The following is a 26,847-nucleotide window of genomic DNA, read 5'->3' as shown; positions in this document are numbered from 1 at the left end:
AGGGATAACACCAAACACACCTCACTGATGGGTCAATTTAGCGGGGATTGGGAGTCAGGCGGGACACCCTTTCTATTTTGGACTTATGGGCAGGACCCTGAAGTGAAACTTGAACCGGCTGGGAAGTGGTAGTTCCCGCAGGGGTTAATGTGGGAGTCAGACTGTTCCTAAGGGGGACGCTGGGGGTTGGAGATGATTTGGGGCGCACAGGGCCTGGCGCTCACAGTGGGCCCAGACGGGGACGGGTAGGAATCGGGTGAGGCTACAACACAGCAGTGCTGGGTGCGGGGAGCAAAGTGCGCACGGCAGGGACCGGGCGGGGACCGGGCGGGGACAGCGAGGGGCGGGGAGGGTGGAGGAGGGTCTGCCCGGGAGCTGCAGGCCGGCCCGCGTGCGCTCGGCACAGGGGGCGGGTTTCCCTGCGGGCCCGAGTCGCCGTGAGGCGCCGCCAACTAAGCGCGCGCCACTGTCCCCAGGGTCAGCGAGTGACGCTGTCAGAAGACTCCTCTGCAGTACAGCGTGTAGCCTCGCCACCCCCACGGTGCGAGCGAGCGACGATGAGAGCGGGTGACAGCGCCCGGAGCCTCCGCCCGGCCTCGGGGCAGCTGCACTGAGCCCGGCGCGCGGGGCCCAGTCCTCCACTCTCCCCAGCGCTCCCCGGCGTTCGCAGTGTCCCCGCACCAGCCGCTGCTAGCGGCCGCCGCGCCTGGGCCATGGGGCTGCCCACTCTGGAGTTCAGCGATTCGTATTTGGACAGCCCGGATTTTAGGGAGCGATTGCAGTGTCACGAGATCGAGCTGGAGAGAACCAACAAGTTCATCAAAGAGCTGCTGAAGGATGGCTCTCTGCTCATCGGGGCGCTGAGAAGTGAGTGACGGGTCCCCAAGTGTGCAAGACCCCATGGGGTGCGGGACCCTGGTTGGGAAGCCCCAGACCGAGCTTCTTTTGTTTGAATGGGTTGGGGACAAAAGCTGAAGGGCTCCCCTGCTGGTGGCCAACGAAGTCTGTTCTTGGTGGTGCGGATTTACTTCCCAGGCAACACTGGGAAGGAAAAGTTTCCCCTACAGCCCTTGAAAGTCAACTTTTGAGGCTTGTCAGTGAAAAGTTGGTAGAGACTTTCACTTTTGTTTGTTGTTGCTAAAGTTTCAGTGCCTGGTGGTTTGTTTGTTTGTTTTTTTTTTTTGGGGGGGGTGGTTTTGTTGTTGTTGTTGTTTTAAATTGTTTTGATTTTTCGTTTTAAAGTGGTGGAGAGAGCTACCCCAGTCAGGGCAACAGAGTGAGACCCTGTCTCATAAACAAAACAAAACAAAACAAACAACAACAACAACAAATCAAAGCAAGCAAAACTCTCTGGGAAGAGTGGAAACGAGAGTATGGAGAGTCAAAGTGAAGTTAGTGAATTTAGTAATACTTTAGGAAAAGTAATTTCATACAACAATGACTCGTCATTGATTTGACCTCTTAAAAATACTCGTCTGCAGTTTGGCCATTGGTAAGCTGTTTGGACACAATAGGGTACCCGTGTATTTTAAAGCCCTTGTGAGTGTTCTGTTCGTATTAAATTTTGGCTTGCATAGTGTGGTGTGCAGTGTTGGTCATTGATGAGAGCTCAGGTCTACATTCAGTCAGACCTGGTAGATGTCAGTATCTTTCCCACACTTCTCCCTTCAGGATATTCTTTCCTCGTTTCTCCTTTAGAACTTCTCCTTCCATTATTACAACTCAAGCTTTCTCATACTGAGAACCAAGTGGATTACTTACTACACGCTAAACGTTAACCATTGCCTTTCCCAGAATCCACTTGTGTCTTACATGGAAAATTGGGAAGGCTTCAGCTTCTGAAAAGAGAAGTGCTTCGGTCTCTGGCCTCTTACGAGAGCGCTTACAGGATGGAGAGGCCTCTGGGTGATCTGATAGTCCCCAGGACATGTTCAGGGTTGCTGTAATCGCACAGATGGAATGCCCATTGTCAATTAATTGGGATTTGAGACTACTATGATAATGATTACTTACTGTGGTTTGTGACAATGTGAAATGCTTCTTTGCATTTCCTTGAGTTGTTACTAGGGAACCCTCCTCACCAGGGATGCTTCCTCATAGAGGCTAAACCATTCCTGGTGTGTTATGCTAGGCAGGCTGACTACACTTGGGATGTCAGGTGCTCTGCATTTGGTGTTTCGAACGTTGAAAATACTTCCTGACATGTATGTTTTTTTCACTGGTGCTGTTACTTCCCTGGGATTCTTCAGCTTAGCTTTATAAAAACAATGTGTTTCTCAGCCCTTGTTAGAACTGTTCTGTCATGCACACCAGAGGAAGTGGTGAGTGTATCAAGACCTAGAGAATAACAGGAATGCCCAACCTTTTGATATTGTTATTCGAAGATATACTGTTCTGCATTCACAGCTACCCTGAGACGAATGCAGCCTGTAGGCTGGCCCTAAGTAGGCTGGACATATTGAGACCCTGCCTCATGAATTCAGCCGTATGCCCTTAAATGTATAAACCTATTATCTTTCCAGAATGCTGTGTGATGACAGTGCATTCTTGTAACTAACACACACTTATTACTCCTTTCATTATGAAAGAAATGTTTTATTTCTTACTAAAGAATTCCCAGGACTAGTGAGTTGGCTCGGTGGGTAACCGTGCATGCCATGCAAGCCTGACCAGTTCCCAAGACACTTCAGATGATCACAGGCAAGCCAACACACACACACACACACACACACACACACACACACACACACACGCACACACCCAGTATCAGCTATCCGGAAACAAACAATCCTTGAGGTCACAGTAGAGTACTGCCTGTTGCTCACCAATACAGTCTTCCCTGTGGAGGATCCTCCAGGCCAGGCCACAGCTGCTAGATGCCCTCCCTCCTCAGCTGCTGGGATCCCACTACCTTGTTTGAAGGTTTTGAAGTTGTCTTAGTGCTTTCCCAGTCTCTCTGAGGGAGCCCTGATCCTCCACTTGCCCTTCTGACTTTTTCTTACCTTTCTGAGGGGGTTTTCAGCTAGTTTAATTGTTAAGCCTATGGTCCATTTCAGGATTTTAACTAAACATTGTTTCACTAATGATTTTCTAATATAACCCTGTTTGACTAATGATATCAGTGTCTGGTTTCTATTCTCAATTATATAGTAACTTTTTCTCTATGCATTGTGTTTGTTTGTTTGTTTGTTTGTTTGTGGCAAAGCCTTATGTAGCCCAGGCTGGCTCTGAGCTCTCTATCTTGCTGTTTCTACCTCTGGAGTCCTGGTATTATTGTTTCAGGGCACTATATTAATTGTACATACATTTTTTTTTGTTTTGGTTTTTATGTACAGCATGCCTGTTTCAATAAAAATTACACACATGTTTCTTGACCCAAGTTTCTTTAGTTGATTGTAAGATTGCTCATATATTCAACTAGAAAGTTTTATTTTGTGAGCTTTTTGTAGTTGTTGGTGTTGTTTCTTTGTACATTGAGACAATGTGTCATGATGTAACTCAGATAGGCCTTGATTTAAAATCCAGCTGTTACAACTTCTCCAATTCTGGGATCACAGGATTGTACTACCACAGTGAGTTTAAAACTGTATTTTATGTGCAGGAATGTTTGCCTCTGTAGATGTGTATATGGTATGTACTCTCCATGCCTTCAGAGGTCAGAAGAAGGTATCATGTCCTCTGGGACTGAAGTTTTAGACGGTTGTGAGTCACCATGTGGGTGGTAGGAATCAAACTCAGGTGCTCTGGAAGAGCAGCCATCTCCACCCCCCACCCCCATGAGATCTCAATATGTTGCCCAGGATAGGTTTGAATGCCTCAGCTTGATTGCTCTTCTTGCCTTCAGTTTCCATAGCTGTTGGTCTGACAGGTTTATGTGATTGTATTTTAAATATGTATAAAATACCTGTGTTATTACATTACATTTGTGTGTCCACTGTGAGGGACAGGCTTATGGTTCAGCATTTTGAGCTTGACTTAAGTTCGAATCCCAGGTATGCTAGCTATAAATTTAGTAGCTACAAACCTCATTGCTATGGTTTTCTGCTTATTTTGTCATGTACTTTATATCTGTGTTTGATAATGTTCATGATAACAGTGACTCAAGTTTTGTTCAAGATGTGTGACTCAAAATCTCCACTCTTTTTTTTTTTTTTTTTTTTTCCGAGACAGGGTTTCTCTGTATAGCCCCGGCTGTCCACTCTTAAACAATCATAAAATCAGTTTTTTACTTATTTGCTTTTCCTTTTAAAGGATCATATGTGCTGAAATATTTCAGAGTTATTCTCTTATATCTTTTCCCATATACTAGTCTTTGTTTATACTTTTAGTTTAAAGAATCCTCGAGAAAGAACAAAAATGAACTTTTGTTCTTGAAGTGGATGGTTGGGGGAGAAAATGGGATTGAAAGTAACTATGAAATTTCAACTATTCTACTTTAAAGGGGGGACACGCATGAGGTGGTGAGGAGATTACCTTATAGCCATTCTGGGGTACATGCATGTGTCAGAATGTAACTTTGTGTGCCATAAGTGTATACAGTTTTTTCAATTGTGTGTGTGTGTATGTGTATGTGTATGTGTATGTGTATGTGTATGTGTGTGTTTCAGAGGAAACTCCCAGGCTGTCATTTCTGTTTTCCACCTTGTTTTCAGAGTCAAGGTCTCAACCTGGCCTGGAATTCACCTTCAACTAGACTAGGCTGGTGGGCCATGAATCCCCAGGGACTGTCTGTTTCTGTCTCCCCGGTGTTGTGATTGAACAATCGAACCACCATATCCAGGTGTTTGTTTGTTTGTTTGTTTTTCTCTCTTTTTTTTTTCTTTTCTCCTTCTCTCTCCTCTCCTCTCCTCTCCTCTCCTCTCCTCTCCTCTTCTCTCTCTCTCTCTCTCTCTCTCTCTCTCTCTCTCTCTCTCTCTGTTTGAGACAGGGTTTCTCTGTGTAGCCCTGGCTGTCCTGGAACTCACTCTTTAGACCAGGTTGGCCTCGAACTCAGAAATCCGCCTGCCTCTGCCTCCCAAGTGTGCCACCACTGCCCGGCTGTTTGTTTTTTAATGTGGGTCTAGGGCTGAAATTTTGGTCTTCATGCTTACATGGTAAGCACTTTAATGAGCAAGTCATCTCCTCAACCCAGCTTTTGTCAACTAAAATCAATCAACCAATAATTCAAACACATGTAGACCTCTACATGTATGAAGTGGCATTTGATAATGTTCTTTGCTGTGTATACAGTCAGAAAAAAAGCAAAAACTGAAAAATCTACCTCTGTCTATAGACCTTTTCTTCATCGTTTTCTTAGTCTCTGTTCTATGGCTGTGAAGAGACACTGTGACTAAGGCAACTCTTATAAGCGAAAACATCTAATTGGAGGCTTGCTAATGATTTCAGAGGTTTAGTCCATGGTGGGAAGGATGAAGGCATAGTGCTGGAGCAGTACCTGAGAGCTTTAAATCCTGATCTGCAGGTATCAGACAGACAAGACAGACACACACACACACACACACACACACACACACACACTCCGAGAGAGAGAGAGAGACAGAGATAGAACAGTGACAGACACTGGGCCTGGTATTGGCTTTTGTATCCTCTGAGCCCACTCTTAGTGAAACACCTCTTCCAACAAGGCCATAGCTCCCAATTCTTCCTAGATAGTTCTAATAACTGGGAATCAAACATTCAAACATATGAGCCCATGGAAGAAGTTTCTCAATCAACCACCACAGTCATTTCTCCAAAGCAATGTCATGTAACAGGTATTTACATTACCTACTGATGGAAAGTGGTCCAGCGCTGAGGTGCAGTGTGGGTGGAACGTGTATGGGTTCCGTGTAGATACTGTGGCCTTTACATAGGTGATGCTTTTGGATTTCAGAGGCTCCAGAGTCTTGCCCCCATAACTGGTGGATACTAAAATAAGAAGGCTTACTAGCAGTGTGAGCATTCTTCAGTCCACCCTGCCCTGTAACATAGAGGCCAGCCTACTTCTATTCTGGCTTCCCTCTCAGTAGTTTATGCTGGAACTTGCTAGCCATTTTGTTTGCTGTTAAGAGTTTCTCAAATATGTGTATTTCAGTTTCTTTGAAAAGGAATAGCCATAATGGAATCTATCTATCTATCTATCTATCTATCTATCTATCTATCTATCTCTCTATCTATCTATCGCTGATTATTTATTATGATTGGTAAATGTAGGTGTGATGGCTAAACTTGATTGCCAATTTTACAAGATCTGGGAAGAGAGAACCTCAGTTGAGGGCTTGTCTCCCTAGGAGTGGCCTGTGGGAATGTCTGTGGAGCTTTTTCTTGATTGGCAAATTAATGTAGGAGGACCCCACCCACCAGGGACAACATCATCCCTCAGAGCTGGCTGTAAGAAAGGCTGCTAACTGTGAGATAGAGATTGAGTCAGTAAGAAGTGTTGTTCCTTATTTCCTGCTTCAGTGTATGTCCTCATTTTCCTCAGTGACAAAATGTGACCTGGAAATATAAGCAGAGTAAATCTTTTCCTTCCCAAGTTACGTTTGCTCATGTTGTTAATTCCAGCAATACAAATTAGGGCAATATGTAAGCATGAAACTCTGTGTATTACATTCATACTATTTTAAAAGCAAGTGAGTTTACGATTTTAATGTATGCAATATTGAAAGACTAATACAAAACTTGTCAGCTCCAGTTAACTGATCTAATGATGCTTGTACTGGCTGGTTTTGTGTGTCAACTTGACCCAGGCTGGAGTTATCACAGAGAAAGGAGCTTCAGTTGAAGAAATGCCTCCCTGAGATCCAGCTGTGGGGCATTTTCTCAATTAGTGATCAAGGGGGAAGGGCCCCTTGTGGGTGGGACCATCTCTGGGCTGGTAGTCTTGGGTTCTATAAGAAAGCAGGCTGAGCAAGCCAGGGGAAGCAAGCCAGTAAGGAACATCCCTACATGGCCTCTGCATCTGATGTTCCTGCTTTTTGACATGTTTACTTCCAGTCCTGACTTCTTTTGGCGATGAACAGCAACATGGAAGTGTAAGCTGAATAAACCCTTTCCTCCCCAATTTGCTTCTTGGTCATGATGTTTGTGCAGGACTAGATACCCTGACTAAGACAATGTTCTTTTGGTGAAGCTAATTTTTCTCTCAGAGATTGTTGATAACATCTGGTAGTGTTTGCTGCTTTTGCCGTGGAAACTCCGCCAGCATTGATGCCTTGGTGATGGCTTTCCTTCACAGACATCTGTCACTAAAAGGACACCTGTCTTCTAGAGACAGATGTTTCTGCCACTATTTGTGGGGGCCATGGGTGTGGGGAAAGAGGGGAGTGGGAGAGAACCCATGTCCTGTCAGAGTTCCAGTGCTCTAGGCAGGCGGACTCGGGAGGACTGCCACACGCTTTCTATGAGGCCCTGGGTGTTTGTCTGGCTGTGGAAAGCCACAGAAGCCCAGCTCGGTGGGTGCTGGACAAGGGGCAGTCCTAGGCACCTGGTTCTCAGCTCCTGGCATTCCACGCTGAATACCGCGGAGGAGCTGAGAACAGAATGGGGGGCTCATCAGCCCAGGGGCTGAAGTGAGGAGAGGGTAGGAGGAGATGGGGGGCAATTGATGGTTCCCATGCAGGCAAGAGTCCTTGGTCCAGTCTGTGGCTGCAGCGCAGGAAGGCCTTCTGGCGGGAGGTTAGGCGAAAGCCTATCCCATCATTCAAGCATGGAGGGCCTAGATGAGCTGAGACAGTCTATAGTTTTAGAGCTTTATTGTAGAAAGCCAGAGAGAAAGAGAGAAGGTAGAAAGAGAGAGGCCAGCCATGGCCACGTGGGGGAAGGGGGGAGGAGAGAGAGAGAAAGAGGGATAGAGAAGAGAGTAAGAAAGATGAAAGCTTAAAGAGAGCAAGGAGGGGGCCAAGCAGCCCCTCTGGGCTATCTTGCTGTTACCTGGTAACTATGGGGAGGAGCTTTGCATTTGGAGTTGTTGTGGTGTAAGGAAAAAAGTAGGTAAAAGAGGAAAGGAAACCTTTACAGTGCTTGAGAGGCCTTCCATGGGTCCTTCCTGTTTAACTGTGGGGAGGAGCATACCTAGTTATAGTCAGGTAACTGTGGAGGTGGAGTCTAGCCAGAATGCCAGAAGCTTGGGACATTGTCTGCATGACTGATAGTCACAGAATTATGGAGTTGGGGGCTCTGTGGTGTCAGGCACCTGGCTCTGGGAACGTGGCTTGCTTTTCCGTCTCTTGTAGAGTTCTCTACTGGGTCACCAGAGCAAGCCCCATTCAACCAAAGTAGGCTGCCTATCACAGTCCCACAACTAGGAACCTATAATCCCAAGAAGATACATGGCACTTATTCCAGTGGTTACACGGGCACAGGCTGATGTAGAATATGCCTCTGGAGGGAAATAATTAGAATAGGCTAGCACAGTTCCCTGTAGGTATGTATCATTGCAGTCTCAGACTTGAGTATGAGGTTCATAGCTACCCATGTATGTGTGATCTGGAAGAAGGAAGATGTTAAAGATCAACAGAAAACCCAGTGTCAGTGAACACCCTGAGTTGTCTTAGAAGGGAAGCTGGTACTCTGGCATGGACCTGCATCCTAGTACTTGGGAGGTGCAAACAGGAGGATTCTGAAGGATGTCATGGCTTCACTTGATAATTTATCTATGCAGCAAGTTGGAGGCCAGCCTGGGCTAGCTACATGAGACTCTTCTAGAACGATAATAACAAAAAGGAATTGTGGTAGGAAAGATAATGCACCCCATCTCCCATTTTCTTCACAAACTCTGCCTTGCTCTGCACAGGTATGTTTACTAAGCCAGTATCTATTTGGAGTTGTTGTGGTGTAAGGAAAAAATTAGGTAAAAGAGGAAAGGAAACCTTTACAGTGCTTGAGAGGCCTTCCATGGGTCCTTCCTGTTTACACAGTCATTTACAGACTGAGAAGTGTTACCTCAGGCTATTCCAGGTATTTGAACTTGTGATGGGCTGTCTTTAGCTGTCCGGGGTGCTGCTTTAGTGCTGTGAATTCTACAGAGGTGGTTTCACTTGTTAGACTGGGTAGCCCAGTCAAAAGTGTGAATGTGTAATTACCGAAACCATTCATTTGCTCCTTATAGTCCTCAGAGCTCCAGGTAAGTGAGCAGATGCCTTCCAAAGGAGCTGTAATTAATTTTAGGTGCTAGATTCAAATTGTGAAGCTTTAAGGTCATTTCAGGGACTTGTTCCTCTGGAAGGCAATCATACTTGTGTTAATTTCAATAGGTGCCTTGGTGCTCATCGGAGGGGAACTAAGCCAGCCTGGCCCATTACTCCAGCAGCCTCATTGCAAGTTCCACAGGAGCTCAGTACACACTCTGGAATGGTCTCTGTTTCTCTTGATTTTCTTTGCAGTGAGTGGTCACTGAGGTGTTCTGGGTTAGAAGGTCAGAAAAATCTGTTGCATTGGGCATAGAAAAGCAGATCCTGTGTAGTGTGAGGAACACCTTAGAAGTAACTACTGCATGCATGGCCTCCAGTCACTAGGGTGAGGGTGTTCTGAGAGTGCAGAAAATGCAGGAACCACTAAACTGAGTCACTGAAAAGCTGCTTTCACAAGCATCCTTCCAATCCTCATGGTTCAGAGACTGCAGTGTTAACTGGGTTAAAGGAGATGCAAGAGAAAAAGAACAGAGTTTACATTTACTATTGAATTGGTAACAAGTACAAGTTTACTAATGTTTTATGTATTTATATGGAAAATGACTCATTTTTCCCCTAGATTCCTAAGCAGAAAATAGGAGATTTAAAACCTGAAACATTACACTGCATTGAGTAGACAATTTACTGTTGCATTTATGCAACAGTGAAATGCTTATGACGGACAGATGAGAAAAGGAGAAAGGGCTTGAGTTTGTATACTCTTGAATTTCTTTCACGAATCGTTTTTTCTTGGCAGAGCTCTGACTACAGAGCCAGCCATCTCTGCTGCTTGAATTGCAATTCTGCCCATTTCAGCTTCCAGGCAGGTGCTCTATCCCACACCCTCACCTGTCACCTGGCAGATTCAGCTCACAACTCTGCCAGTTTTTGTCTTTCCTTTAGCCTGCCAAACCTCTACTCTGAATCTAATAATCCTTACAATATGTCCCCAGTAGACCAGGCCTCAGCAGCCAAGAGCTGCTTTTTACTGACTTTCATCCTGAAAGTTAGAGCCCATTGCCAAGTGCCTGGTCATAGAACCTCAGCTTCATCTTTCATAGCTAAGCTCCCAGTTACGATAGCTGGTTTCTATAGAGTCCTAGCAGCGCACATAAAACTGGTTCATCCTAATAGTCCCGGAAGCAAAGGAAAAGGGCCAAGATGATAGCAGGACAGTTGTTAAATGTGATTATTTGTGGTGGTGCACACCTTTAATCAAAGCAATCAGGTCACTGAGAAAAGGTCAGGAGTTTCAGGGAATCCTTGGCTACATAGTGAGTTTGAGGCCAACCTAAGCTATGTATCACCCTGTCTCAGGAGAAGGAGGAGGAGGAGAAAGAGGAGGAGGAAGAGGAGAGGAAGAAGAGGAAGAGGAAGAAGACGAGGAGGAGGAGTTATGTAAATATTTGTCTAGATGAACTTAAATTTTAAAAAAGTATTTTGTGTGTGTACAAGCACATGTGTGTGCATGTGCACATGCAGGTAGAGAACCTAGGTTTCCAGAATTACACAGCAAGAAAACTCCATTTGCCGAACAATCTCCTGGGCTGAGATTTACACTTTAGTTTGGATATTTCTAGAAGACATCTAATTAGAAGTGGCTGACCAGAGCTCTTCTATTTACAGGATCTGACTTCACTGTCAAGAATCCACTTATCAAAGCTGGCTGTGATGATATATTCCTTTCAAAGCAGCATATGGAATCCTTAGGCAGGAGGATTGTGAGTTCCAGGTTACCCCAGGCTATACAACCAGACCCTGTATGGAAAGGAAACATATTCTGTTATTACACTGAAGCAAGAATTGTGCTGGAATCTACACATAGGGCAGTGTGTCGACCATGTAGTTTGCTTCAGAACAAGTCCAACACTGAGCAGTAAGGTGCAAATAGGCTGCACAATATGCTGGGTCATATTTGTTTTTTCCAACTGTTTTCTGTTGTGGAAAATATTAAATATGAACCCACCAAATCCCCAGCAGGGCTGGACCATGCTCCTGTGCTCCAGCTGCTTGCACCTCTCTCCAGCTAGTCCCCCACAGTCTCTTGCTTGCTTGTCCCTTGACCATGGTTCCTCTCCGAGATCCGTGTTCCCACATTCCAGTAACTAAGTAAGTCAAAACTCTTGAGCCTTATGATTAGCCAATCAGATGGATGTATCAATAAAATCTCAGTTTACAAGATGCCAATACAATAATCTCTGAGCCAATTGATAATAATAAAAGTTTCATCCCAGTTGTTCTAACCTTATGATATTATAAGTACCTGTGGCTGGTTCTAGCCACCCTGGTTCATGTCTGTCCATCTTCATTCTCCATTCTCTCTTTCTCCCTCTTATGTTCTCTATCTCTGCAACTCTTAGCTCTGCATCCCTTTTCCCTGTCCAATCACAGGCCTCCTGCTACCTTAGAACATAAGAAGGATCTGATTTTCTATGTTTTCCTTTCCGGAGTGGAAATAACGTTATAATAGACATGCAGGGAGTGGCAAGAATCACGTGGCTGATGAACACTGTAGAACAGATTGAGCGTGATAGATTTTTTTTTTGTCTAATGTTTAGATTGGATATTAGAAGGCTATTCATATGAGTGTTTTAAGAAATGCAAAATTGTGAAATTTTAGCACTATTGGCTTATCTGATTTGGCTGATTTTCTGGTATAATGGGAGCATCTCATAAATTATAGTAAATGATGATCACACCTTATACGTCTCAAAAGTGAAATAGGTAGGTGAGTAGTTTCTCTGAACAGAATGGGCCCTCATGAGATCAACTTCAGAGGAGAAAACTTTTCCCACCTAGTTTCTCTATGAAAGGAAGACTGTGGCTTAGAAAGGAACATTTCCAGGTGCCTGAGAGGCACAGATAGACAGATGATAGTGATGTATATTGGTTTGTCCAATTGACACCAGGTTTCTCTGTGTAGCCCTGGATGGCCTGGACATTGCCTTGTTGTTCAGATGAGTGTGAACTCAGAGATCCTCATGAGTGCTGGGGTTAGCAGGGATAAGGGTGGATACCATTACACCCAGCTGATTGTGATTTGAGGCCATTCTGGCATTATTAGTGAGAGAAGGCTGTGGTAGGATTGGTAGCATGTTGTGGACTAGTCAAGAGCAGGCATTGATGGGAAAGGACACTGAGTTTAGAATCAGGAAGGAAGATTAATGTGGCTCAGTGTGAAGATGGAGGATGACCCAAGGAAGAGGGCGAATGAGAGTTGGCATGAAAACCACCAGGAGGGAATAATTGGATGGCTACTGCTTTATATATAAATATACACATACGTGTGTGTGTGTGTGTGTATATATATATATATATATATACATATATATATATATCAAAGGATGATCAGGCATGGGAGAATGTGGATGGATGGACAGAAAGTCTGGCCTTTGGGGCTAGCATCTAAAGATATGACCTTTAGGGGGTAAAGAAAAAGAATATACAATATATCCTGAGTAACTCTAATGGATGAAAACCAGGAAAGGCCCACAAGACAATGAGTTTTGTCTCAGATGGTCAAGTTTAGACCAAACTGGGTACTTTTCTTCTCAGTACTCACCCATCTACCTGTCCATCATCTATCTATCTATCTATCTATCTATCTATCTATCTATCTATCTATGTATCTAGTCATCTGTCACTCATGTATTTCACCATCACCACCACTGCCATCATCATCATCATCATCAATCTCTAGAGCTGTTAATGGCCTCAAATTTAGCAAGTAGCCTAGGCTAGTTTCAAACTCAGGGCAAACCTTCAACTTTATCTTCATGAGAGGTGGTGTTACAGGCATGAGCCACCATCCCCTGGCTTCTGGTACTCTTTTAATTCCTTACATTGCTCTAATAAAAATTACAGTTTTGTGGCTGGCTGAGTGATGTATATGGCACCCATTTACAGAGGGTGTAACAAGGAGACCTCAGTCACTAGGTGCTGTCTCCCGTCTTCTGGCTTCAGTTTCAGCTTCAGCTTACCTCTTGTTTTGAGTCTGAGCTTTGAACTTCAGTTAGGTAATCCCAGTTTATCCAAATCATCTGAGTACTAAACCTGAATAAAAGACACAGAGAATGTTTGCTTTTTAGATGAGCTTTATTTTGTCACTCACAGGGATTTAGGGCTATTAGCATTTCGTCTCTGATCGTTCGAACACTTTCAGCACTTGGTAGGTGTGCGGGAGATATGGCTTGAACAGAAGCTAGTCCAGTTTAATGGAAAGAGACATGGCTTTGGAGTGCACGAAGTGCCTTTGCAGTTCCATTTGTAGTTGTGGGCATATCCCGTGCTTCTCTGGTGACTTTGCCAACTCTAGAATAGTTAACAATGCATGCATTTTTCTGTACTGGGTATAATTTTAAAATTTTGTTTATAATGTGCATTGATATTTTGCCTGGATATATGTCTGTACACTACATGTGCACATGCCTGGTGTCCTCACAGGCCAGAAGATCAGATCCCCCAAGAACTAGGTTACAGTTGGTTAGCAGCTGCCATGTGGGTTCTGAGAATTAACCTGGGTCCTGGGGAAAAGCATCTCTTGCTCGTACTGCTAATCCATCTCTCCAGCCTTGGATTCGTGACATATGCAGAGGATCTAGAGCAATGGATGTTAATTTCCTCACACTTTCCCCACTAGTGAATGTTGACTCTAGGGGATGAATGTATTTATTAGATGATCAGATTTATAAGAGATTGTGTCCAGCTAATATCTCAAAGTACTGAAGCCAAAGGTTGTAATCAGACCACTTAATAGTGGGACTGATTCCAAAATTCTATGGGAAGAAAAATGATTGAGTATTCTAAAACTTCTAGAGTACTATAAGATCTCACAACAACCAAATTGATTAGATTAGGCTTATTTGATATTTGTGGGCTGGGGATATGACTCAGTTGGTAGAGCACTTGCCTAGGATGTAGTCCACTCAGGCAATTCAGTTCCTAACACCACATAAACTGGAGGTGGTAGTGCAATGCCTTGTATGGCAGCACTTGGGAGCTGGAGAGTCAGAAGTCCAAGGCTTTATGGTGAGTCTGAGGACAGCCTGGGATACAGAAAACTCCATCTCAAATAGGAAGAAAGGAATAAAGGAACTAAGAAAGGAAGGAAAGAAGAAGGAAGGGGAAAGGAAGGAAGAAGGAAGGAAAGAAGAAGGATGGTAGGATGGAAGGAGGAAGGAAAAAGGCAGGAAGGAGGAAGGAAGAAAGGAAGAAGGAAGGAAGAAAGGAAAAATGAAGGCGAAAGGAAGGAAGGAAAATGGAAGGAGGAAGGAAGGTGGAAGGAAGGAAGGAGAAAGAAAGGAGCAAAGGAGGAAGGAACGAGTAAATACATTAATATTGGCATTAAAGAATCCTGGGCTGGTCAAATGCTGACGGACTAGGTTTAATCCCCAGAATCCAGAGTCGGATGAGAGAACAGACCTGTGAAAGTTACCCTCATCTCCACGTTGTGTGCTGTGGTATACGTATACCTGCACTTAGGAGCAAACAACACATGTGTGCTCTCACATACACATGTACACGCATCTCAATAAAAGAATTTTGTTCAGCAATGATAATATTGTGTAGTGACTCAGATGTAAGGGACATTGCTATGAAGGTGAAATTGCACAAATGACTATGACTTATTGTTAAAAAGCTGTTTTACCATTTAACAGATTATTTTTTTTCCAAAGATAAGGTCTCACTGTGCAGCTTTGCCTAACTCTCTGCATAGAACAGTCTGTCCTCACACTTAGAGATTCACGTACCTCCTGAGAGGTGAGATTAAAATCATGTACACCACACCCAGCTCAAAATGCTGACTTTTAATTTTGGGGAAATTTGTTCTTTAAATACAATTCTTTTTTTTTTTTTTAAACAGTTTTGTTGAGACATGATTTCCTGCTGTGAAACTTACCCTGCTAAAATTCAATGGTTTTTATATACTTATAGTTGTGCCTCCATTCCACTATTTTTAGAATATTTTTTCACTCTGGTTAGCCCTGTTGTCTCATATTTTGATAAAGTAATACTGCTATTAACATACTCCAAAATTTTTCTATATGAAAAACTTTATTTCATTTTAATTTAACCTTCCATGTCAAAATGGACACACTTTAAATACAATATGCATAAATAAATTGCAATACATACAGTATTCACACCATTATGTTAAATATTTTCATTGCATCTGAGCATCCTTTGTTAGTGTAGTTACAGTTGAAGTCCCACAGCCTGAGGTGCTATTTACATGCGAGTAATTTAAAACAGTCTACATACCAAATGTAAAGGGAACCAGAGCAGGCTGTATTTTATATAAAGCAACATCTGCCATTGGCTTTACTTCACCAACAGGAAATTGGATCATGTATCCACTATGTGATTGAATAAAACTTTCATCTTGGGAAAAATTCTTCCTGTAATGCCGGCACTTGTCTCTCTTTCTGAACTGAAGCCTGTGGTGTGCATGCTGTGACAAGCTGTTAGGAAGCCCTGATGTGCTGGGGTGCTGGGGTACTGGAGTACAACCACAGCCTCCATTGGACTTTACTAGAAATAAGAAGCAGTCATTCACAGCCTCTTTAGCTTGCTCTGGCTGCTGGTTTTCATATAGTCATCAGCTGACGCCAGTCCCTGCATAGATCATTTTTCCCCAAGGATAAAGTAATTTAAAAAAATAGATTTATTCATTTTATTTTATATGCAAGTGTTTGCCTGTACATTCAGCTATGCATCAAATGCCTAGTGAGTCTGAGATGTTCGTGGTAGGACTTGCCCTTTCTCACACCTTGGTTTAGGACACTCAACCAACATGGGATGCACTATGCATGCCCTCATGCTGGACCCACCAACACCACAGCCTGAAAGACCTCAGCTTGAATTCCAGGCTGTCCCATGAATCTTTTGTTGGGCCAGTGGGATGATCAGAGGTCGCAGAGGGTTTTTCTCTGTTCTTATAGAAACATGATGGTTAATTACTGAAAAGACTGATTTTTTTCAATATACTATCACCATCTATTTCAGAATGTATCACTTCAGTATATAGTTGGATTCTGTAGTATTTTTTAAAAGTTGTCCTTGAGGCTGGGGATGTGGCTCAGTGGTAAAGTGCACATATTGCTCTTCCAGGGGACCTAAGTTCAGTTCCTAGCACCCATGTCAGGTGGCCTGAAACTGCCTGTATCTCTCTAGCTCCAGCAGTTCTAAAACCTATGGCTTCCATGGAAAGCACACACTCATGAAGCGCACACACATACACACAGACACACACACACATGGAAAGAGACACAGACACGTACACACTTAAAAATAATACAAATAAATCTCCAACTAAAGAGTTGTAAAAGTTTTCAGCTATTTTAATACCCCACACCACCACTGTGATTTGGCTGTGATGTATAGATAGGCTGTGGTCCCTGGCAATGTAATTATATTTACTTAGAATTGAAAATAATACAAAATGACAAGCAAGTGCTATTAAAGCTTATTAAATTCATTACTTATCTATTAAACATAAATTTTACCATCTGAAATTGAAAGAAAAAGTAAGGCAAAAATTATTTATGTATCATTGTCATTACACAAGGCAAAAATATGCCCATGGAAACACAATGAAATAAATATACTGAAAAGGAAGTGTGTATAAACATATGAAGCGAGGTGTATCGGAGTTCATGTTAATAGGGACACTCAGAGCCTTGTCCCTTTGTCGGAAGTTAGGGAGACCTACTGGGAGGCTGAGGCAGGTGTTGTGTAACTGCTTAGCATCTCTCAGCCAAAGCGTAGCTCTACATTTGACTGATATGTGCACTTGAGCGAGGGTGTGTGTATATGTGGGTGTGTGTTTGTATGTGAGAGTGTGGTGTGTGTAAGTGTGTGTTTGTAAGTGTGTGGTGTGTGTGAGTGTGTGTGTTTCTATGTGAGTGCGTGGTATGTGTGAGTGTATGTGTGTATATATGAATGTGTGGGATGTGTGTGAGTATGTGTGTGTGTGTGTGGGATGTGTAGGAGGGTCCCTTGAATTTCAAATCTCCAGCATGTAACTGCAAGTCAGTCAGGGAGAAACACAGCTTTTTGGTCTTTGGACTTTAGTTTCTTTGTTTCTAATTCATGAAAGAGTCTCTGTAAATTATTTGCTAGCAACTTTACTTTGGATCTTCACTAACCTTCCCTTCTTGATTTTCTACCTCCAATTTCTGGCTATTTAGTTTGTCTTTTCTTTTTATCTAATTTTGTCCTAAAAATGCTTTTTGTCCTTTAGAAGAGGCATCAAGACAAATCCTAAAAATAACATTTTCGGGTCTGGTCTATTTTATTTGGCTGTGGTAAGCATCCAGTTTTTAGTGGGCCAATTAATTATGCCAGGTGTTCCATGAAAGTGTAACTAGTGTCCCAAGCATGGTTCTTCAGAGCTTACAAAATCAGGCTTTAAGCATGCTGAGAATATACTTCTGGCACCGATTCCCTAGCAGAGTCTATAGTGACTTTATTGATTTTACAAGTTTTTTGTTTTAATTTTTTTGTAAATGTCTGGAAAGGATTTCAGTTTCTGTGGAAATCCCTCACCGGAAGACATGATATTATTATCTTGAGGTAGCATGTGCTGAGGCAGGTGAGTCACAGTGAACTAGAGAAAGTGAGAGATGCTTCATCAGTAACTGGCTTCTACTGCCTCCTAAGGTTGGCCTTCTGTTAGTTACTTTCGGAGTGGACCTTGACCTGGACCCTGCACTCAGTCTCTGGTGAGTTTGTAACTCTCTCAGAGGCTGTTTGCTAGTTCGGGTTTGGGGCTGCTGGCTTTGCTACAGAGATAGATTGTCGCAATTAAGTCCAATCATTTATTAACCACTGTGTCAATCATGGTTTATTTTTATTTAATTTTTTTAATCACTAACAAAATACTTTAGAAGATTATTTCAGCAGAAGACAAAGTTAGTTTGGGCTCATATTTCCCAGGTTTCCCTTTGTCTCATGCATCAGTTTGTACTCCTCGGTTGTTTTGATGTTTTGGGAGCTAAGGACAGAACGCTGAGGTGGGAAGTGAATGGTATAGAAAACTGTTCTGTATTTGACAGATGGAAAACAGAGAGTGAGAAACAGGGGCTGAGGTTCCTACAGTTCTTCAGGGCATCCCACAGTGATTGTATCTCTCAAGGGTCCAGCCCTTCCCACTTGTGCTGGGATGAACATTAATTTGTATTTTCTCTAATTTCTGTTGTGCATCACTTGGACATTTTAAAGACTTTAGCCAAGAGGAATTTGAGATAATAAAATGTTACTTGTTTACTAGTTCTCCTTTAGGGGATCTGCAAAACTTGTTCCTGTAGAAGTACTACTGTGGTCTGCCCCAGTCCATTGCCTTGTCTATGCCCAGCTTCACTGGATTCTCTTACCCCATGTCTATGTCTTTCGACATAGGAGACCCAGGTGTCTATGTCTTTTATATGGCTCAGATTTTATCATATTTGCCAGGCATCTTTTCTAGCCAAATTATTGTACCAAAGTGTCTCTTCTGCTCATTTTCACTAAAAAAAAAAAAAAAAAAAAAAAAAAATGAATAAATAAATAAATTAAGGCAAGACTTGTGGTGCTGACCTTGTCTGGCCCCTCTGAGCAGATATAGTTTTCTAATGTGGTATCAATATCCTGACTTACTTTCTGCTATTTAAATCAAGAGAGAGTGTAGTGCAAGAATAAAGCAAAGATTTCTGGAATCCTGTTTTTGGGAAAATGGAATCTTTTTAGCAGATCTTTCAAATGGTCTTCAGATGATCAATCAATTTGCTTAAAAGGGAGTTAAAAATCTATGCACCTGTAAAGTAATTTCTAAAATGGCCTGAGGTAGAAAGGTTGTGGTTAGCAGCATTTTATATTCCTACTTCTGCTAAACTTATTAAAACATTTCAGAGGATTAGCAATGAATTCAACTGTTAAGCGCTCTTTTATGTCAAACAAATGTGTGTATTTGGGTGTTGGTGCTAAGACATTCAGTTTCATCCAAAGTAGGTGTTCTGGCTAACTCCATCTTCAGACTTGTTTTTCATCTTCTGCTGTTAGGATGTGAAATTCTTAAGTTCCAATTAAAGGGACTCCATTGAGCCTGAGCATGGCAAATATGGCTCTGGTAGGCCTTGCCCTTCCCCTAGTCCCTGTGCTTAAAAAATCTGCTAAAAAACAGTCAAATTCCATTCCTAAAGCTAGCCACCGAGACCCAGTCTCTCATTTGGCCACTTCCTCCTCCTGAGGCTGACCACCAAGGTCCAGCTGTCAAAGTATTCAAGCCCAGCAATCAAAAGCCCACTTTAGCTCATCTAATTAACATTCCCAATTAAAATTAAAGACCTCACCCTAACACAGGGTTTTCCTTTTTACCTTTCTAAATTGCCATTTACCTATGAGCTACATCTGTCTCCTCTGTATCCAGAGACAGTCCTTTGTTCTCCTCCTCCAGGACAAGTAGCCTTTCCTTCGCTCCCTTGTTCCTTTCCCCTTCTCCCCGGCCCATTATCTTCTGTCTTTGACTCTTATTCCCCACCCTTTGTCTCTCTGGGGCAAATAAATCTTCATTGTGTTTGGTTTTGGAGTGACTTGTTCTGAATACCGGTTTCTTCACCAATGTGGAAGAGTTTTTAGTAAGCAGAAACAGCAGTCAGACCTCTAACATCTGGGCATGGTGTTTGAACTTGGCCTGGAGTTAGTGGACACTCATTAGAGCAGACATACCTGCTTAGACTTTGGATCTTTGACTTGGTTGAACAATAGCAGATCAACTGAAAGGATTGTTATCTAAATCAGACTGACTTTGTATCACAGACTGACCATATCGTGTCTATCGTTTTTGAACTTGTCTCCAGTTAGGAAGTGTTAGGGTGAAGAGATTGGTCTTCCGACGTTTGAATATGTCGGTCTAAGAGAGTTTTGTCCTGGGGTGCCATGCACTAGAGTAGCACAGAGAAGTTAGCTACCCTTGGGATAGAAAGCCTACAGTGGAATGATGCAGGCTATCTATCTCAGATACAAGCAGAGAGACAGGCATCTGTCATGAGCAGGTACGTGAGGCTTGGGGCCAGATTATATCTTAGGTTCCCTAGCCTCAGAGTAACTTTCTGTTTCTCTAGATTTATACTCTGACATATTCTTCCAGAGCAAGCAACTTAGCTAGAAGGGGGTTCAAGGTCTTCCTAAGAGACTGAAGACTGTTGCTCCCTTCCCGGGAGTAACAGTAGTGAGTGACATTCTCTGTTTTGTTTGGGAGGATGGTCTAGCCATACAGGGATTCATGAACCAAGCATTGAAAAGAAAATCTTCGTGACTGGCTAATGGGATGTGAGGGGCGACACATGGGAACTGGGAGCCTGAACATCACTGAAATTTGGCCTAAAATACACAGCCAACTCCCACGCCTGATTTCACTGATGGCTCTGCCCTTAACTGTGCTGGGTTCAAGCATGGCCTGCAGTCATTCCATGGTGAATAGGGGCCTTGTCCAGCAATGTAACATTTCCCGGTACAGAACCAGTACAGACTTGTTTATGGTTCATTGTACAGGATGTTTTTAGGCTCTAATAATTAGATACCAGAATTTAATTATGAGTAAATGAAATAAATGAGCAGATTCAGGATGAAACAGATGCTAGGCAGTTAACGAAGACTGTGGAGTTAGTAGTTATGACAGTGAACTGATAGGAACTTCTAGTTAGCAAAGATGCCAGTGTTGATTCTAAAGTGGAATTGGACTTGTGTTTTTATGGTTTTTATATTCCTGGGGTAAAACATGTTTCCTTAGGGGGAATATATTATCAGAAAGTGAAACCAAACTTTATTCTAAAAATGTACTAAGAAATAAAAAGTTAGCAAATATTTTATGAGTGTGGATTATTTTATTTATTTGTTTGTTTTTGTAAATGGGTCTGCAAGAAAGAAGGAAATACCTCCTCCTAGTTCTTTTAAGCTGTTATTTTGTGAGCAGCTATGTTGCATAGAGGAAGAAAAAAATAAATCAGCAAAGGCAGAAGGTATTGGTTCAGTGTCCAACTATGAAGGAGGGCCTGGGAATGGCATCCTTGAATAAGCTCTTGAGGTACTTAGAGCTGCAGAATAAGTATTCATGATGCTGTCAGCAGCCCTGATAACAGCTTTGTAACAAACGCCCCTACCCATTCATCAGCTAGGGTTGGCTCTGGGCAGAACAGAAAATACATTCAAAAGACAAACCATGGAGAAGACATTTTGGATTTTGCATGTGATATGGATTTCACTCTCTATAAGAACTGTCTTGGTGATCCTTAGGTGCCCAGAGCTACCTTTTGTGGCAAATGTTCCATGGTTCTAAGCTCAGTTTGATCCTAGAAGGCCATTGAAGTCAATTTAGTAAGTTGAATTAATGTTAGGGAAAAATAGAAAAGATAAGATGTAATAATTTATTGAATGTGTGAAGGAAAACATTGTTTAATGATGTTTTACTAACCAAACCTGTCACATGCATAAGGGTGGTCATGGTTGTTTCTTTAAAACATGCTTTTTACATTCATTTATGTGTGTGTGTGTGTGTGTATGTGTTCTCTTCATTCGCCATATGGACTCAGGTTGGAACTCAGGTCATCAGACTTGGTTGCAGGAGTCTTTACTCACTGAGACATCTTGCTGGTACAAGCTGTAATTCTCAAGGTGACTCCTAGTCAAAATTTAGAGATGAGGGAAACCCCATGCTGAGGACCACATCACATGAGGTGAGCTGTCTCTAACCTGGATGAGCTGACTGCTGCTTTCCTGCACAGAGGTGGAGAAGTAGCCCGCATGCTGAGCAGTGTGCTGGTACTCTATTAATCCCATAGAGCCACAGTTCACTGGTGAGTGTTGTGTATCACAGGGACTATGTATGGAGGCCCTTCAGAGTAGAACCTTGTTTAACTCCCTGTAAAACATCTAGAGGCACTCAGAGCTGCCTTAACCTGCAAGTGACATGAAGGTCAAGGAAGCTTATTCACCTTGTTTTGAAAGCAGACATTTTCTGTTTAAACTTAGACCTCTGAAATCAGCCACACATTTTTTAGTCTACTCTTCTGAGAATTTTGAAGTTCTGGAGGGACATGGATTGGCTGATAGAAAAAAACGGGCCACTTTGCTCAAATGAGTCAGTTTGAAACAGAGAACGAAGTGTTATTTTTTTGGTTGCAAGATGACAATAGATAAATTCCATGAAAATTTCAAGAAATAAAAGTGGTGAAATTGAAGTTATAGATTGGGAATTCGAAAGTATGTTGCAAATGAGAAATCTAAAATGAGTTCCTGCAGAACAAGAATGGATTAAATTAGAATTATCTCATTTATTCTACCATAGGCTAGGTGATAATTTGTGAGTCTTTAGGACATTTATTAATATTGTCTACATATATTATCAACTAAAAAAGTGAATGGTGTCCTGGAGGACAAATGCTCAGCTAAGAGCATTTGCTGTTCTTCTAGAGGACCAGAGTGCACTTCGTAGCTGTCATGTAAGTGTGTCACAACTGCTTGTAGCTAGAGTTCTAGGTAATCCATTGTTCTCCTATGGTCTTGACAGGCACTGAAAACACATGTGTGCACACATGTACAAATATAGACATAATAAAAATAAACCTTAAACAGGTGTGAACTAGGGCTAGCGAGGTAGCTGAGTAGGTAGAATGCTTGCCTAGCATGCACAGGACTCTGGATTCAATGTCCATTACCACCTAAATCTGTATGCATCTTGTTCTCTGCAGTTGGAAACAAAAGGATCAGCAGTTTTAGGTTTGACAACACAGGGACCTGGAGGACACCCAGGGAGACTGTCTCAAAAAGCAATAAACAAGCAAACAGAAAAGTGAGCTAATATTGAATCCTGTGTTGAACAAAATATCATATAAGTTAATATTTTATCCATGTGTATTCATTAATTTTCTGTTCTGTGAAAACAGAAACTTATAGGAGAAAATGCCTTCAGAGATCCAGTTCTAGGAATGGGGGAGAGTATAGTCCATGATGGCTCTGAAGGAAAGGAACAGAATCCTGACTCCCACCAGGCAGTCAGGAAACAGAGAGATCACATTACACACATGGAGGAAGCAGAAAGAACAGGAAGTGGGGCCAGGCTACAAAACCTCAAGACCCACCCTAACAAGAGACTTCCACTAGCAAGGCTGTACCACTGGAAGTTTCTACAACTTCCCAAACAGCAACATCAACAGGGATACTCAGTAAGTGAATCTGTGTAAGGCCCAAACCGTGCAAGGGTTCTGTGCTTTATGTACAGAACTTGTTTAAAAGGAACACTCCTCCATTGTTGGTGGGATTGCAAGCTTGTACAACCACTCTGGAAATCAGTCTGGCAGTTCCTCAGAAAATTGGACATAGTACTACCGGAGGATCCAGCAATACCTCTCCTGGGCATATATCCAGAAGATGTCCCAACCGGTAAAAAGGACACATGTTCCACTATGTTCATAGCAGCCCTATTTATAATAGCCAGAAGCTGGAAAGAACCCAGATGTCCCTCAACAGAGGAATGGATACAGAAATTATGGTACATTTCTGCTTGTGGACGTTGTACATCGTGGTGCGCACTAGGCTCCGCACCACGATGTACAACGTCCACAAGCAGGATACCCAAGATTTAAGATACAATTTGCTAAACGCATGAAACTCAAGAAGAATGAAGACCAAAGTGTGGACACTGTGCACCTTCTCAGAATTGGGAACAAAACACCCAGGGAAGGAGTTACAGAGACAAAGTTCGTAGCGGTGATGAAAGGATGGACCATTTAGAGACTGCCGTACCCAGGGATCCATCCCATAATCAACTTCTAAACGCTGACACCATTGCATACACTAGCAAGATTTTGCTGAAAGGACCCAAATATAGCTGTCTCTTGTGAGACGATGCTGGGGCCTAGCAAACACAGGAGTGGATGTTCACAGTCAGCTATTGGATGTATCACAGGGCTCCCAATGGAGAAGCTAGAGTAAGTACCCAAGGAGCTAAAGGGATCTGCAACCCTATGTTGGAACAACATGATGTACTAACTAGAACCCCGGAGCTCTTGTCTCTAGCTGCATATGTATCGAAAGATGGCCTAGTCAGCCATCAATGGAAAGAGAGGCCCATTGGACTTGCAAACTTTATATGCCCCAATATAGGGGAATGCCAGGGCCAAAAGAATGGGAATGGGTGGATAGGGAAGTGGGGGGGCGCTTTGGGGGACTTTTGGGATAGCATTGGAAACGTAATTGAGGAAAATATGTAATAAAAATATTAAAAAAAAAGGATTCTACATTGGATAGATTCTTTTTTCAGTAGTTATTAAATTTACTTTAATCTCATTTAATCTTAAATGCATTTGAGATGGGGGAAATAAGGAGAAGATCTCCTTGACAACTCATGCTTTACAAGGCCTACTAAACAGTGGTTCTGGTATAGGAAGGAAAAAACAGTCATCTCGCAAGGAAAACACACACAGCTGGAAAGATCTTGCAAAGACCATGGGTGTCTTAGTCAGGGTTTCTATTCCTGCACAAACATCATGACCAAGAAGCAAGTTGGGGAGGAAAGGGTTTATTCGGCTTACACTTCCATGCTGCTGTTCATCACCAAAGGAAGTCAGGACTGGAACTCAGACAGGTCAGGGAGCAGGAGCTGATACAGAGGCCATGGAGGGATGTTCTTTACTGGCTTGCCTCCCCTGGCTTGCTCAGCCTACTCTCTTATAGAACCCAAGACTACCAGTCCAGGAATGGTCCCACCCACAAGGGGCCTTTCCCCCTTGATCACTAATTGAGAAAATGCCTTACAGTTGGATCTCATGGAGGCATTTCCTCAACTGAAGCTCCTTTCTCTGTGATAACTCAGCTGTGTCAAGTTGACACAAAAATAGCCAGTACAATGGGCAACACCAAGAATAACGGTATTTTGTGCAGGGTGACCAGAAACATGTTGGGGAATGATTAAATGCCATCTGCTTTCTTTTTTTCCTCCAGTTCTTTTCTTCACTATTAGATATTTTTTCTTTTAGCTGAAATACTCGTCATTTGCACTGTTGTCAGAAAGCAGTTACACATGAAGTAGTGCTGTATGTAGAGATAGACTTGATATAGATTAAGGCTGGGGCTGAAAGATGTGTCCACTTCAAGCTCTGTGGGAAGTTTTAGCTATCGTAATTATTTAGCATCAGTCTCTGTGGCAACAGCAGAAAAATGTGAGGCAAACAAGCAGATAGATTCAGAAGAGGTAAGAGGTCAAGGCTAGTGGGAACCCACAGCTGGCTTTCTCACTTTTCTTCGCTTGTGTGTCTGCCTGGGTTATGCTGGGAGAGAGCTCTGGTCTATGCTGTATGCTTCCTTCTGTTCCCACCTCTTCCCCATCTTTCTCACCTTTCTTCCCTCTCTGTCTCTCTGTCTTTCTCGTCTCTCTCTGTCTCTCTCTTTGTGTGTTTCTCTGTGTGTGTGTCTGGTATGTCTATGTGTACTCATAGGGTCACATCTATACATGGTAGACTTAGCTCTTCCAGCTATCACTATCCTGTAGATTTTACACATCTTGAATCTGTTATTCAGCATAAAAGAACAGTGCAGCCATTTTGCATTTACAGAAAGGAGCACTTGGAAGGCAAATAGGACCAGAGAAAGCTTATCAGGAAAGCTCATTATCAATTCTCAATTCCAGGCATGGTTCTTCCAAATTTTTACGGTTGTTTGAGTCACTGTACCCAGTACCAAACTCAGCCTGTAGTTGGAGCCAGCATTTGTCACTTCAGGCATCATTGCTTTAGTGGGACATCCTTGTTCCTCCCCCATCTCTCTTGTCTAGGACATGGCAGGCACATAGAGCATGCTGGGATTCTGAACAGAAGAATTCTTGTACTTTGGCTATGACATACTATGATCTGTTTTTCTAACCTGGGATCTCATTAGTATAGGAGGCAAACCATGAAGACTGTCCACAGAGGAACATGGTTTGTGTAGATCAAGTGGAAAATTTCAATCTGTCACTCCTTAATCCTATTCTTTAGGCTTCCAGTGTGTTCTCAGAAACTAAATGGGATCTAACAAAATGAAAGAGTCTGTTTTCTTACCACCTAAAGTAAATTGGAGATTTCAGGTGGAACCCAGGAGACTCCAGGAACAAGTTGTTCCCATGTAGTTATTCTCAATAATACTGGAAAAAGAGGGAAGAGAATTTACACAGATGGCTGTTTTGATGGTGGGATTATAATTATTTTAGTTCTGTTTTCCAAACTTTCTCTAACATTTCAGTACTGTTTATGCAATAATGATAATTTTTAGTAATAACAGAACTGTTTTTCTCATGGGGGAATACAAACTCTCTGAGAGGAAAATTCCAGATTTATAAAACTAACGGTTAAATTCAAAACCTAAAGGAATGTTTGAAAAAGATAAACAAAAACAAAACAAAACAAAATCTTCACATAACTTAAAATGACTCCCACCATAGCTAAGAATGTTTTGAGGGTGGGGGAAGGAGAGCCAGTTTCTTTATGGGAGGGTTGAGCATGCCCCATTGGATTGCCCCACAACCAAGCCTCTGCAAACAGCACAAATGAATTCAAAAGAAAGAGGATAAGAAGTTAAGGATGGGGTGTGAATCTAGGATGGGTTAAGGAGGAAAATGAAGATAAATGTTATTAAAACACATGGTGTGCCTATAATAAGTTAAAAGAGAAAAAACTTAAAGTAAGGACTT

General features: G+C 42.5%; 1 protein-coding gene across 2 annotated transcripts in view; it reads left to right on the top strand.

The window, feature by feature from the left end:
• The first annotated feature begins 237 nt into the window (after positions 1 to 237).
• The window catches only part of Arhgap42 (Rho GTPase activating protein 42), a 247,051-nt gene continuing 220,441 nt past the window's right edge, over positions 238 to 26,847 (top strand). The window contains exons 1-2 of one of the 2 annotated variants that reach the window (XM_029481163.1): positions 238 to 256; positions 477 to 867. In XM_029481163.1, the coding sequence (XP_029337023.1) occupies positions 714 to 867 (154 nt within the window). In that variant the 5' untranslated portion in view covers positions 238 to 256; positions 477 to 713. Of the gene's footprint in view, positions 257 to 409; positions 868 to 26,847 lie in introns of those variants that run through there. The other variant, XM_021171512.2, reaches the window with a different exon arrangement.

This window comes from Mus caroli, chromosome 9 (assembly GCF_900094665.2).
Source record: "Mus caroli chromosome 9, CAROLI_EIJ_v1.1, whole genome shotgun sequence".
NCBI classification, from domain to species: Eukaryota; Metazoa; Chordata; class Mammalia; order Rodentia; family Muridae; genus Mus; species Mus caroli.
The sequence above is the reverse complement of the archived record's forward strand: the minus strand, read 5'-3'. Positions and strand labels throughout refer to the sequence as shown.